Raw genomic sequence first — 14,711 nt, 5'->3', positions numbered from 1 at the left:
GCTTCTCACTGGTTTCACATATTGTCCAATTTCAGATGTAAGTGGAGTAAAGATGGACATGTGTACTACAGCAAACAGGAAGAAGCAGCTATATGTAAACATATCTCAGACTTGTAAAATCTGCAATTGGATTTTCAACTATAAATATAAAAAGTGGACCATTATATATACAACTTCATGCTCAGGAGGTTAGATTCATCACTGCAGAAAAACAAATAACAGAAGAGACATACATAGAATTAGTGGTCTGGAATAAGAATTCCACATTAACATTCATTTTAAGAAAATTGGTAGAACCCTGAATATAGTTTTTTTTAAATTAATGAGCCAAATGATATGTGTCCCAAACATTGCTTTTCTAAAACTCCAGGGGGTTATTAAATTTTCCAGCCTGGGTTCCATGTACATTTTTCTTTTGCCACTGAAAAGTTTGTGGTGTTTGTCTCAGTAACAATTCTGGGAAAGCAGAAAATTAGAATTTTATCATATATGTGCCATAAGTAAAATACACGTCCTATACTTATATAATCTTCTCAATCATTAAAATCCACTGTGGAAGAGGCTGGGGATCTGGTGGCACTTACTTCACCCACACCTGGCTATAATACTACTGTCACTCGACTCTTGTTTCCCTTCTCCTTTTTCTAGTCCTACCCTGTTGCGGATGGTGTACATGGTAAACCTGCCTGCTATCAGGTCTTCAAGCTGTGTTGGAGGTTCCATGGTCATCTAATGTATCATAAATCTCTGGTTGCTTGTTCTGAGCAGCCATAATTATTAAGATTTTCCTAGAACTCATGTTAAGTCTGAGAGAACAGAGGGACAATGGTCTTTAAGGTATAAACTTATAGAGCAGACCTGGGGAACCTTGACTTTAAAAAAACAAATATACCAAAAACCCAATGAGAAAAGTAGAATGCTTAGTTCATTAATTAAAAACATTTGTTTTTCTCTCTCCAAATAAAACAGACACTATAGTAGACATGCTTAAGAGGCTATGTACTTTGCGATAGTCAGAGATGGAGTTCACTCAATGGTTATTTATTTATTTTTTTAAGATTGTATCTATTTATTCAGGAAAGACACAGAGATCACTCAATGGTTCTGCATGTCATGTCTATGCTAGAGATGTGCCTGTGGAAGTATTCCTTTCCCTAAAGTCTCACTTAGCTCAAAATTCAAAGAGATGTATTTTTTTAGTACCAATGTTTTGTAAAAAGTCTACAGAATTTTAAAGATTCTCTTCTCCCACCCCAGATTTTAAAACCTAACTAAAAAAAAAAAATCTGTCACCTTGCTTTAGAAAGGTTTGCTGCAAACCTTCCTCACAAAATAAAGTTTAGTGAAACATTAAAAATATGAATAAATAAAGGAATCTGATAAACAAAAAATTATGAAGCCTACAGGTATTTTTCTATTACATAGTTTTTAATCTCTGATGCAGATGGATAACTTTAATAGCCTGAAAGTAGTTTCTTAACCATAAATTCTGCACTTATTCACTGTATGAATTATGCTGTGAACTGGTACGTTGTTATTCAAAATTTAGAAGACAGAACTGTTTCTAGAAAGAAAAGTAATTCAAACAAAGATCAAATAGTTTTGCATGAAAAAATTTGTTTTGAGAGTAGCATGACCAAGGAGACTTGCTCATTAATCCCAGTAATTTACATTGCTACCACACTCTGAATTTTTTTCAAATACCACTGTGCTCTAGAGGCTAGTGAAAAACATAATAGTCCTTAAAAGGGTTGTCCACATAAAATAGGACAAACTAGAAGTATTCTACTAGCCCTTTTAAAAAAAATCACTTAAAAAATAATTTGAGAGAGCTAAGTTGATTACATAAGAGAACATTTTATTTTCTAATTGTTCTTTTTTTGAAGTGAGGAGGTGTTGGGCAAGGTTGATCATCACAATGATTTACATTTGTGTGTATTGGGGAGAGTGGTAAGCAGTACTGAAGTTTTCTTATTGAGTTCTTTATACAAGAAGATGTTAGAGGGGCGCCTGAGTGGCTGAGTCATTTAGGTATCTGACTCTAGATTTTTGCTCAGATAATGATCCCAGGGTTGTGAGACTGAGACCCGTGTCATGCTCCATGATGGGCATAGAGCCTGCTTGAGATTCTCTCTTTACCTTTCTCCTTGTCCCTCCCTCTCTTCCCTATCCTCTCTCTCTCTCTCTCAAAAAAAAAAAAAAAAAGTTGTTAGATTTAAGAAGTCCCTAATCCTATGTAGGATATAGTGTCTATTCTGTGGAAAAATAAAGGGAAATTTCTGATTTTCTGATGCTATTCATATTACTGCTAGGTTTGGCCATTTGTGAACCAAAAAGATGAATCCTTTGCTTGGTGCCATTAACACTACGCCCTCACAAAAAGGAAGTGTTTTAGAAGCAGCCAATAATTATGTAAACCCAAGTGCTGAGTTCTGTCAGAAGGCTGGATAAAGTAAGCCTTTCAGCATCTCCCTCTATGTAAAGTGTACCTAGGACTGTATTAAAAAATCATTACAGTATTAGATTACAGGTCAATGGTTAAAGAGCAAATGGTAATTCCAGCTCAGGATTGAATTCAAGATTCTGAGAATGGGGATTCTGATGGCGAAAGGATACTTTTCTCAGGTGAAGAAGAATATGATGATAGGCCCACCTTCCTGAGAATCCCTTGACCCCAGCTGTGATTGAGCTAATTCTCTGACAGGCTGAAAGTGAGTATGGGGAGCTGCTAAATAAATGACACTCCTGACAAAGAAGGTTTTCTTTCTTTGGCAGAGTGGGGGGGAAGTGGCTAAGCGGGAGAGTCAGTTAAACAGGATCTCCTCAGCAACAGAGCTGAGGAGATGAGACCCACTGAGGAGAGTCAAGTTTCCCTTCATCTCTCTGCAACCCTAGAGTTCTGTATAGTTTTGCCAATGAGGCATGCCTGTCAAAAATTACTCAATAAGCCACAAGGTGTTAGAGAAAAAACTTCAAAATGATCAAAGCAGCTTGATACTTTCCCCTAACTCATTTTTCCACCAGTGGAATTCCTTTATCCTTCAGTAGCATATATGCACAGCTCTTTATAATTAGGTTCACACCATTATTGTGTAGAGGGTTGGGATTCTTGAACTAGCACAGCGCCTACAGATCTCTTCCCTGCTTAAAGTCCTGCCATTGTTTTCCACCGCCCACTTCTCGTTCTGTTGGATACTAGCTCTTGCCCTTAGAAGTTACTTAACTCTCTGAACTTCAGTTTCTTCATCAGGGTCATTGAGGAAAATAACAAGGGTAATTGTGAGGATTAAGTAAAATGCTATCCCCTTATGAAAGGGTCCATCATATTCATCATACAGCCTTTGCACAGAGAAGGTTCTCTATGACAGTCCCTTTCGCACTGAATATATACACAGCATCCAGGGGCTGAAGAGGCTAGAATGAATGAGAATCATAAGAAACACCAACTTCAATAAACAGATTCTCCTAAATAAATCATCCCTGAAGAAAAAAACCTCATGCTTACACTTTCTGCTTTCTCAGCTTCATGATTAATATTGGCAGGGCTCTACCATGTATTTTGCATGTTTGCCTACGTAACTGAGCATAAATAGAAAAAGAATCACAATTAAGCATAGTTTTAAATAGTAGGAAGACAAGGAGTTCATTGATTCAATAAGCAAACTGTTGTCAAGATGCACTGCCCCTTTCCATTCCACAGAAAGGGTTCGATAGGGAAGGTTTCCAAGTTATAATGTTTGTTAAGAACTTTTTTCATTCATCAGTTTAGGAGGAAATCAGCGGTAAACATATTAATCAAAAGATATTCTGGAGATGGAATCTTTTGCTTTTTAATGCCCAAATAATGTCCAGGAATCAAACTCAAAAGGTCTATTCTAAATGGAAAAAGCCAGGCCAGGGGAAGAGAAAGAGGGAGTGCTTCTTTTAGAAATAATTCTGTAAAGCCTACCTTTTGCCAACAGCCAGGCATGGGTAATCCATCTGGCCCCTGTTTTAAAGAGAAGAGTAAGAAATCCTCAGGCTCTGCAAAAGTGAACATATTTCATAATTCACATGCTCAGAAGCTTAAAAAATGGATTTCTACTCACTAGGTGCCTGTAGTCACAGGCATTTTTTTTTCTAATTATCAACTCCCAATAGAATGGATTTCTACTCACTAGGTGCCTGTAGTCACAGGCATTTTTTTTTCTAATTATCAACTCCCAATAGAAACACTAGTTAAAAAGAAGAAAATTCAAATGTTTTCTAGAGTGAGGATACATTTTGAAAATACACACAGCAAAAATTACACCTCATTTTGAGCAAGTAATTTACAAAGCTTACTCAGTTCCACCTTTAGAGAATAAATCTGTACTAGTTCTCTTAATTTCATTAAAACACATTTCACAGTTATCTTTATTAAATAAACTGGAACAACTCGTCTTCCTGGTCACTATGGTCTATGGTTGAATATGTATGATAATAATGAATAATCAATGATGAGCCATTTCTATCTGAAGTTTGTACCTCTGCACATGCCAGTATCTTTTACTTTTCTATACTGAAAGTCAGATATAGTAGAATGCATCCAAATAATTAAAAGATCGGCAGCCCATCTGTATCTTTACAGTAAGATGTCATCCATAGCATTCACCAATTTTTTAATTAAAAATTCTGTAGAAGCTGGTTAACCAATTCTGAATCAATAAGAGGTTTCTAAATGTTGCACAATTTACTTTCCTTTAAAGTACAAGCACTCTTCAGATACAAATGATAGAAATAAGGCAGGAAGAGTCGATATATTATGAGACATGCTTGTGTTTTCCCCTAACAAAATGATTGTAAAATATTATTTATTATTAACAACAAGCAAACAAAATAAAAGACGGGCACTCCTATTGAGATTTTGTAATCATAATTATTTATCAAATACATTTTTCCTATAAATATAATCTCTTAAGAAGCTTAAGAAATAGAACTCTATCTTTAAAAAAATCATGCTTAGCACTGAAGAATAAGAACATGCAGACCAAGTATAACAATCAATAAGTATAAAACAACCCTAAAAAGTTTTCTTTGATACCTAAGAAAGTATGAACATACTTTCTTTTTAAATATAAAAAAGAAAAAAAAACAAAACACTTAGAAATAGCTATATACTTGGGAGAAACTTGGTAATGCCAGATTGGTACAAGGAGAGGATCACCCAGTAGAATTTTAGATTTTAGTATAAGGAGGATTTTGAGTTCATGCCAATGGGGATAGGGGAGTTCTGTCTACTTTAGGAAAGTGAGTTTCAAAAGGAGAGACCATTACATTGAAAAGGTTATGTGGCAAAGAAGAGGGTTGGGCTGCAGACTATTACCATCTTTAGAAGCTCTTAGCTTGGTTTTCTTCCCTATGGTCTCTTAACAGCATTCCCTTGAACTGCTTAACTCTTGACCACAGAAGCTTAACTCTGTCGGTCTGGCCTTTTTTATGGCCTCACAGAAATTTAGTGGAAGAGGCAAAAATGCATTTATTTCTTTCAGAGAAAAAGAAAAAAAAAGCTAAATTTAGGGGTACAATCCAAAGGTATGGCCTTAGCAGTACCTTTACAGAGAAGACTTTTTAATGTAATTTTACTGTATTCTTTAATATTTATTGAATAGGTTAATATTCCCCAGAATGTAGACATGGCAGTCTTGTCAGTTGTGAGACAATGTCAGGAAGTTAATTTGCAGTCTTTGGTGGAAATGCTTGCGTGCTCTCGTCACCCCACAGAGATGCTGAAGGAGCTGTTCATGCACATGCATGTAGTGTGTTTATCATGTAAAGCTTGTTCCAGAAGTAACACTTTACACTGATAGAGATGAATATGTAATAAACAAAGGAATTGCATGCAGGGTGGTAGGAAAGAGAAATACTGTACCAATTGGCAAGGGGCATCCAGCCCATCCAGGCCAGGCTGGCCTGGCTCCCCTTTTTCCCCCTTAACGCCACGGAATCCCTGTTTGTAAAGATTAACTCATAATGTTACTAACATAAGAAATCACTTAGGCACAAATTATGCTAAAGAAATAACTACAATAACAAAAAGCTGGGAGAGGAGCAACTCTGAAGGACAAAGTAACATCCACTGAAGTTGAACCAGATAAGAGCTTGACCTATGCCTATAATTAGGGCTTATCTGGGAACAGTGACTTTCTCTTTTGAATGGTATGGACTAGTATGCACCAGTTCCTCTTCAGATCCTATATTCACATTCCAGTGGCACGTTGATACTTGAGTGCCAAGAAAATCCAGCAGAGCTGGTGGCCAGAGACAAGGCGTGGAATATACCGGGAGAGCCGGAGATAGATGTGTGTAGTACCCTAAAGTCCATGTTAACTGACCCCCAATCAAAACCCCTGCTGTTACGGGTCCCTCCAGCGTGCTCTTCTCCCAGTTTATTCCTTCATACATGGTATCTGGAGACAGAGTTCCACGAGTCAGACATACCAACGGGCAAGGTGCATCTAATCCAGGAGCACCCTGTTCTCCTTTCTCCCCTTTAGGCCCCTTTTTGCCTTTCTTTCCCTTTTCCCCCTGTGGATATAAGGGTTTAAATAAAAGACAGGTTTTATTTGAGGGGGGAAATATGGCGATTCAAAAGATGGTTTAGCCAATAAAAGTCTGGAAGGGCATTTACCACTGTTTTCTGGTTTAGGGATGGCATGATATTATAAAAGATAACTTGTACTTTCAGAGTGACAATGGATTCTGGGCAATGATACAGGGGATTTTACTTAAGATACTCAACAAGATGAAAGAAGGAGATCTGAAAAGCCAACACATCAAGTGCTGACTTAGACCCTAGCACCATGGTCTTGGTGAATGAAGTATTTCCTCCATAGGTCTGGTGAAGATAACAAATACCAACTGTATGGAAGCCAGCCAGTGGCAGGCCAAATTCAGAGGAATAATGAATACTTTACCCAAGTTTCAATACCTTGTCAGCTTACTTTTTTCCTAATCCTATGACAGATGAAAGCTACACTGAGCCAGACGAAAAGGAAAGAATATTAACAGCTTCTATCTTTTGGAAACATAATCCAATTTTAGGACATTATTTTTTGTAGTTGTCATTAAGAAATATTCAGTATATTATAATATGCTTCTATTTCTTTTAAGGCTTTTATTTTTTAGAAAACTAAAAGCAAATTCTTTATTAAGTCAGGTAAACAAGTTTTAAAAGTGCTAATACTTCTCAGCAAAAACAACTGGAGAAACAGACTTATTTCTAATAAATCCAAGGATGTTCTTTAATTTACTCTTACAGATCTCATGCCAGGCTTTCACAATGGTAAATGAGTTTCCAGCTTACTCACAATGTAACAAAAGCCAAAAAAAAAAAAAAAAAAAATCTGTTCAAGAGAGGAAAAGCAGTTTGGACTCAGTTGAGCTAATACTAAAAATGAGGTAGGCAGGATAATTACATAGTGGGAATGTAGCCATGGAAATTAGTATTTAGGAATCAAGGTAGAGGCGTGGAAATCTGCATGGATCATGGGAATGGAGGAATTAAGGAAAGGAGGCAAAAGGAGGAGAAGGAAGGAATGCACCTCAGCTGTTTCTTATTAACATAAATATCTCTGCATATTTATAGACAAGAAGTTGGTGCTGTACAGAATACAAAATACTGTGCAATACATATTTAAATTAGTGCATTCATTCTGCACTCAGGAAGGCAGTTACAATAAAAGTGAATAATTTCAGAAGCAAAACAACATGAATATTCAAATACATATACATAAGATATGTATGAGATAAGCATTCAAATTAATACATTCATTCTGACTGTGTGAGTGAAAGCTCCTCATTTATCTCCTGTGTGCCAAAAAGATTGCATCAGAAGGCTCAGAATCAAAAACACTTGGGTTTCTTGAATACTGGGGAAGGAGAGAAATTCTGTGTGGTTTAGTTAATCATGATCAAAGATGAAGACCTGAGAAACTAGGGTGAAGTGAGAGCAGGTGTGACAGAAAGTCAGATGGGAGGGGAGCTCAGGACTAAATTGCTCACTCATGCAAGATTGGTCAACATCCTTCCTAAGCAAATAACTTCAATGCCACGATGTAAATTGATTTAAACTTGTTTGGGTGAGCTCTTCTCTCCTCGGAGGCAGTGGACTCTTCATCACATTGGTGAGACAGGTGTGTTGGGTATTAATAATTTGGAATTCAGTTCATTATTTGGTAAGTCAACTGAGATTAATCACTCCACAGAAAAGTGTTGTCTTATGAATGCTGACTCTATAACAGGCTATAGGAATCATTTTTCAGTGATATGTTAGCGGACCTCAAGCTTTATGGAAAACAGACACTATAATACAAAGAATAATGAATCAGCATTATTATTAATCAACATAATTTTGTAACAGTTAGGGATTCCCTATGCGACACAAAACCATCTGCCCTTGTGCGTATGAGCACATGAGGGTTCTTGCTAATTTTTGTCTCCCATGTTAAAGAATGATACACAAAAAGTGTTCACATTTGGATCTAATTTTCCTAAATATAAAACTTCTAATCATGGAATCTGAAGTATGGAAATATTTTTGTATGAGTGATTAACATTGTTCTGAGGATTACATTTGTAGCTTTATGTTTTCATAAGTTTTAATGCTAGTAATTTCTTCTTTGTTTGCAAGATCATTAAAATGAGTATCTGCATAATGGTGACATACTTTTGAGTGTAAGATTTTAGACTCATTCAACCCATTAAGTAAATATATGATAAATGTTTAGAATCTTTAAAGCACCTCCACCTTGAGCTAAACGCTTGCATGTACAATTTATCTCAAGTCAAAACATGTATATTTTATAGCTAGAATTTATAATTCGGAATAAAAGAACTTTTTAAACTTTTCTACTGGGATTTCTATCTCTCTACTGGGAATGTTGTGCATATAAATGAGATGCTGGCTTTCCAGGGTTAGGTGAACTCTTCCAGAAAACTCTTGCAGATCTGTGCTGTTTAATTTTTACTTTAACATAATAAACACCTTTTTAAATTCATTTTCAAGAATGCCTGGACATCATGTCTTTCAACAAATTGGTGTCAGGTAAGCCTGGTTATGAGGACATTGCAATTTTTTTCCTTCTGTGCTAGACCATGCCCTTATTTCTAGCGCTGTAGCCTTCTTCATTCCTCTGTGAAGACCTGGCTTTTTAGATCAGGCATCAGTGTGTTTTTGGAGCACAGGATGAAGAAAAATTAGATGTGTGAAAGAATCGCATAGGTTGAACAGCAAAGCACACGGCATGAGAAAAATCAAACAGGCACATGCTAGAATGGAGAGGTCACCTTTTCTCCCTTTTCTCCTACATCACCCTTCTCGCCTCGTGGACCAGGGAAGCCCTAGAGGATAAAAAGCAAACCAAAAAGATCTATTGATGTAACTGTGGCAAAATCACACTGAAAAAAAATCACACTGAAAAAACAAGGTTCCATGTTCCTCAACGCAAATATGAAGAAAAATGGCAGACCAATAATCCTAAAACTCAGATAGTTAAAAGTAACACTTAGGAGTAATAGTTGTTTGATGTCTCAGTTATCTATATGAAACACATCTGTAGCTTTTTCTCCTAAGATATATGTAAGTGGAGAGAATATCAGGATTCTAGTTTGAATCCTAGCAAGGGTGGTCTGTAGGATGACTCGTGTGGCCTTTGGCAAATCACTTACCTCACAGGATTTTATGCTTGCACATAACAGGTGCTCAATAAAAAGTTAACTATTATTACTTTTGCTATTATTATTATTAATTACATAATAAGGCTGTTATTATATTCACATAATACAGTGGTCATTTCAAGAGGCATTTACTTTTGACAGTCTATTTTTAGAGTTATGTTGTTATAAAATATATAGACAATTTATGCTAAAAGGAAAAAATATTGCATAACAACTTTGAGAATAAACATAGTATACCACTCCCTAAGGGTGGCACATGAAAGATGTTTCTTTCAATTTTAGGCATATTTTTAAATAAGTGGTTCAACTGCTGATGTTCAGGGTGTCCCTAATTTGGGAAAGCATTTTGAAGTGCCATTATCAACTGTCAGTTATTAACTTTATACTAATTATGTGCTTTGCTTTTCTGTTTATCTCGCGCAGACACTAGTGGTTGTATTTTATATTGCTGTCTACATGCACAGCAATATATGCCATATGCATAACTATGTGCACACAAAAAAAGTATTCTTGCTGTTATTGATGATGGAGACCATCAGCATCTATTACAACAGGAAGGTGTTCATTATACGTATTACTTACATCAAGACCAGGCTCTCCATCTTTCCCCTGCCAAAGAACCATAGTAGCTACATTAGTGTTCCTAAGTTTCATGAATAGGTTATTGTTACTGTTTTATTTGAGGCCGCCTGGGCATGCAACACTAGTATTAGAACAACTACTTCAGAAATGTGTAAAAGAGTCTTTATTGATTAGTAATACAAATTATTTTCACCAAATTAGGTGAAGTGACTGTTAATGCTGTAGTTAAGGGCCATGTAAAATTTTTTATTATAGATTAGATCACATAGCTTGATATTTTGCTCAAGTTTAATGCTTGGCAACCAATTTATCAATCCAGGAGTAAGCTGAAAGCACAGATACCATTTAGTTGATTTTGAAAACATACCAGCACTAATAAAATAGGCAAATCAATACTGCTTCAACTTGATGACTTAGTACTTGGTTCATGAATGAGTAAAGAATGTGAAAACTGTTTATTGCTAAGTATAGTTTTAACTTGGTTATATGCTTACCTTGTCTATAAATATTGAGGGTGTGAAGGTCACAACTTAAAAACTGTTTTTAAGTAAGCTTTGTCAAAAATGATCCCCGGAATACAAAGGAGTCACCAGACTGATGCAAGGATTGATAAATTCAGCCCCATGGTGCAGATTATTGGGGCCGAGACCCTAGAGTGTCACAGAGCAGATCCATCCAAAGTTCCTAGGACATTGCTTTAATTCAATTAGATTTTGAAAACTGTTTCAAAATCAACCTGTCTTTCAGCACTGAAGTAATCCTGGTTTAAGTTTATTATTTTGGTTCTGTAAGGTATCAAACATGTGGAAGTTACATAGAGGTTAAAAGCCTTAATACACTATGTTTCTATTGTAGTCCTATCCTACCGTATCAGATCACATATAATTATCCCAATGATAATGTCCTGAGGCACACCTGCAGCCTCAATCTGAAGACTGTATAAATGAGAATTTTCAGAAGACAGACCACTATCCACATTCTATGTTCTAAAGATCCTTATCACTGCAGTGCTTTAGAAAGGTTAGAAACCTCAAAATCACTGCAAACATCAATTTGAGAAAGAAGTTTTATCAGCAAAGTTAGTTTTAGTAAGGAACCTCTGAGAACAGATAAAACCTGAGGAAAGTTGTCTTAAATAAAACTTCCACACCCACTTTTGGTAGTGACTTTCCAAGGAAGTGCCAATTATGAGTGTCTAATCATGCCTAGATGGCATAGGGAGGGAATTTTCTGACAGTGGAAATCCTGCTTTCAGATTAGTACTGTTTTTCTTGTGGACAATCTCTGATCCTCTCAAACTCATGAAGTGTGTGTGTGTGTGTGTTTGTGTGTGTGTGTGTGTGTGTGTTTGTGAGTGGGAGAAGATGTGAATATGACCCATGAAGGATATGGTTACACTGGTGTTGTGGAGAATTAGTGGATGGTTCTTTGCTTCCCTAACGTGATTAGTCTGCCCTACCAGGGAAGGGTTAACCGTGCCAGTGTCAGGTCATCTATGCATGCTGAAGGTGGAGACAAGAAACAAAACTCACAGGCAGACCATAGGGTCCTCTGGGTCCAGGCTCTCCCATGACTCCTTTTTCACCCTGAAATGAAAGCCGAAAAGTTCAAATCATATACAAATGCATATGTTCACACACTTCCCTAATGGCCTGTGTATCAAGCCTCCATGTGAGGTACCATTCTGTCAAGCTTCCAATGATGCAGGCTCTTTTGGCGGCTCCGTCAGTGATATGGTAAAAAAACCAAAACACCCTATATTTGCATATTCTACCAAATTACCTCTGAAAGAAGGGCAGTAAGAGTGCTGGTACCCAGTTGTGCAAAGGATTTGCATATCTAGAGTGCTGTACTTGGGTTTCTTTGGCATTAATGTGAAACATTTTTAAATGAATGTGAAATGTTTTAAAGGAAGTATTTTTTAAATGTAAGAATAAAATGTCTTTTCTTTTTCTATCAAATGTCTCTTCTTTGGCAGGCCTCTTTCTTGACTGCCCTGGCCCTTAACTGAGCTATATTTTACGGTATGGCCTCCCACACCAAGAGACACAGGAAAGTTTAATCTCTGCTGAGCCTCTCACTAGAATATGCACTTTGGATGCCAGAGCCTCTGGCTTTGTTCCCTACTGCATTCTCATGGCTTATGGTAGTGTCTAGTGCATCAGTAAATATTTGTTGAATTAATCAAAACAAATCAGTATAATCATGGACATGTTTTGTATCCTTTCTGAAAAAGACAATTTAAAAACATTTATGCCTTCTTCTAAATGCCTAAGAAGGTAGGTATGTATTACCTTCATCACTTGCTCTCCACATACCTATTTGAGTATCTTGCCCCAGCTATAACACTATGTGTGACAATAATAATCTTGCTAATAGAGAATACTGCGAGATTGGAGGTCATCCCATGAACATGAAATAATTATAATAAGAGATGTTCTGCATTTCAAGTAGTGTTTTCTTCTGCTGCTATCTCCAAAATAAAAGCATTTGTCAGGATTTAGCATGCAAACTTCAGGAGTGATGATGATATTTATATGCGTGACCAAAAAGAAAATGTTACCTCCTTTTATCACATCTTTAAAGAAGCTTGAAGGTTAGCAAAGCCTTTTCATAGCTAAAATGCTTAGTTCTGCTCGTAGCTATGTGTTCAGATCCAAGTGTTATGCTGTATGCCTCAGTACTCCAGATTCCCATGTGAGCAAATTTCAAGTCACTATTAGCATTCTTCTTTCTTTTATTTTTTAAATTTTATTTAAATTCAATTTGCCAACATATAGTAAAACACCCAGTGCTCATTTTATCATGCGCCCTCCTTAATGCCCATTCTTTCTAAACTTAGGGGTTGGTGGAACTAATCAATTAGCACTGTCACCTAGAGGCACATATTGTATAGGGAGATTACCAAAAATAAATATGATAAAAGCTTGTTGAACTTCTAGTCATCATTACTTTATGTTTATTACTGAAAGATCAGCAATACCATTCAGTAAGGTGGCCAGGCTTTGAAACAAAACATTAAATTTGAATTCCAGTCTGGCACTTACTGGCTGGTAACTTTCTTAACCTTTCTCTGCCTGAGTTTCATTGGCTGTTAAATAAGAACAATAATACCTATTCTGCAAGAATTTTTTCTGAAGATTAAATGTGATTATAAAACATGAAATGATATGTCACCAAATAATATGTTCCATAAATAGTAGCTCTTGTTATTAATACACCACCAGAGGTCTTGTTTTAAATGAAAAGGGTTTGGCAGCCAATTCAAATCAAATTTCTTTCCATTTGATCTGGCAGTGTGATTTATGATATTTTAAATATTTTATTTATTTATTTATTTATTTATTTATTTATTTATTTATTTATTTATTTGAGAAAGAGTGCATGGAAGGACAGGAAAAGGGAAAGAATCTCAAACAGACTCCAACTGAGCACAGAGCGTGCTGAGGGGCTCCGTCTCATGACCCAAATATGTGACCTGAGCTGAAACCAAGAGCCAGGTGCTCCTCCCATCCAGCCACCAGATGCCCCAATTTATGATTTTTTTTTAAATGGTGGTAGTGGTGGCATATATGTGTTTGCAGTCAGGGGGAATGGGTAGTAAAGTGGGAGATGAGGGTTTAAAAGGAAAGTTCACGCAATCTGGAGTAGGTCTGGTTTGAAAAATCTCCACAGATATTTTTGATATTCCTATTCCCTCTTCCCTCCTCTGAGTACTCTCTGCTTTATTGTGCTTTTAAAATGAATATACCATGGTTTGTTTGAATTAAGCTGTCACTAAAACATTTGTCTGTGGAACTGCTCATATAGAATTGCTCACCCCAAATAATTACTTTAATGACAATTTTATTTCACTTGCCAGTGGCTGCTTCAGAAACGGGCCTATGCCCAATTCTGGCTGGTTAGGTATTGGAGGAAGTCTGAAGGGAAATGAGGGGGAAGGTTTGCTTACTGCTAAGGCAGAGACACGGAAGGAGATGTTTGTTCTCTCACTGGAGAGGTTTGTAGGAACCAGCTTGCCTGTGATCAGAAGACCAAGCCAGCATGTGGAAAGGGCAGAGAGGCAGAGCAAAGAGTACCTCCTTTGAATATTTTGTTATATAAAGTAGTGAGTTTCTCTATTGTCTAAGCCATCCTGAGTTGGTATCTGTCACTTAGAGCCAAATGCATTCTAATGGTCCCCACTTGAAAACTTTTGATTTGAATATGAAATAGGCAATGAAAAAGGGATTTGAATTCTTCTTCTGGATTAAATAATTGCTGAAAAACTTTTGAACCTCTCAAACTTAACACCCTTCACAGAGTTCCTCAGCAGTTGCACAGCCACAGGAAGAAATCAGCTCAAGGCAGGGATCATCAGGTCCTTTAAGGGCTCACGCTGTCACTCATATATTTGATAATTTCTGAATGACACTGCCAGTAGAACACCTGGT

General features: G+C 36.7%; 1 protein-coding gene across 2 annotated transcripts in view; it reads right to left on the bottom strand.

Annotated features, from left to right (window-relative positions):
• Positions 1–9,288: 9,288 nt before the first annotated feature.
• COL25A1 (collagen type XXV alpha 1 chain) overlaps positions 9,289–14,711 on the bottom strand; it is a 440,527-nt gene continuing 435,104 nt past the window's right edge. The window contains exons 32-34 of one of the 2 annotated variants that reach the window (XM_055342489.1): positions 11,811–11,864; positions 10,279–10,305; positions 9,289–9,360 (exon numbers count right to left, since the gene is read on the bottom strand). In XM_055342489.1, coding sequence (XP_055198464.1) covers positions 9,289–9,360; positions 10,279–10,305; positions 11,811–11,864 — 153 coding nt within the window. The remainder of the gene's footprint in view (positions 9,361–10,278; positions 10,306–11,810; positions 11,865–14,711) is intronic. The other variant, XM_055342488.1, reaches the window with a different exon arrangement.

Source organism: Nyctereutes procyonoides, unplaced genomic scaffold (assembly GCF_905146905.1).
Source record: "Nyctereutes procyonoides isolate TBG_1078 unplaced genomic scaffold, NYPRO_anot_genome, whole genome shotgun sequence".
Lineage (NCBI taxonomy): Eukaryota > Metazoa > Chordata > Mammalia > Carnivora > Canidae > Nyctereutes > Nyctereutes procyonoides.
This window is presented reverse-complemented; position numbering and strand designations above follow the sequence as displayed.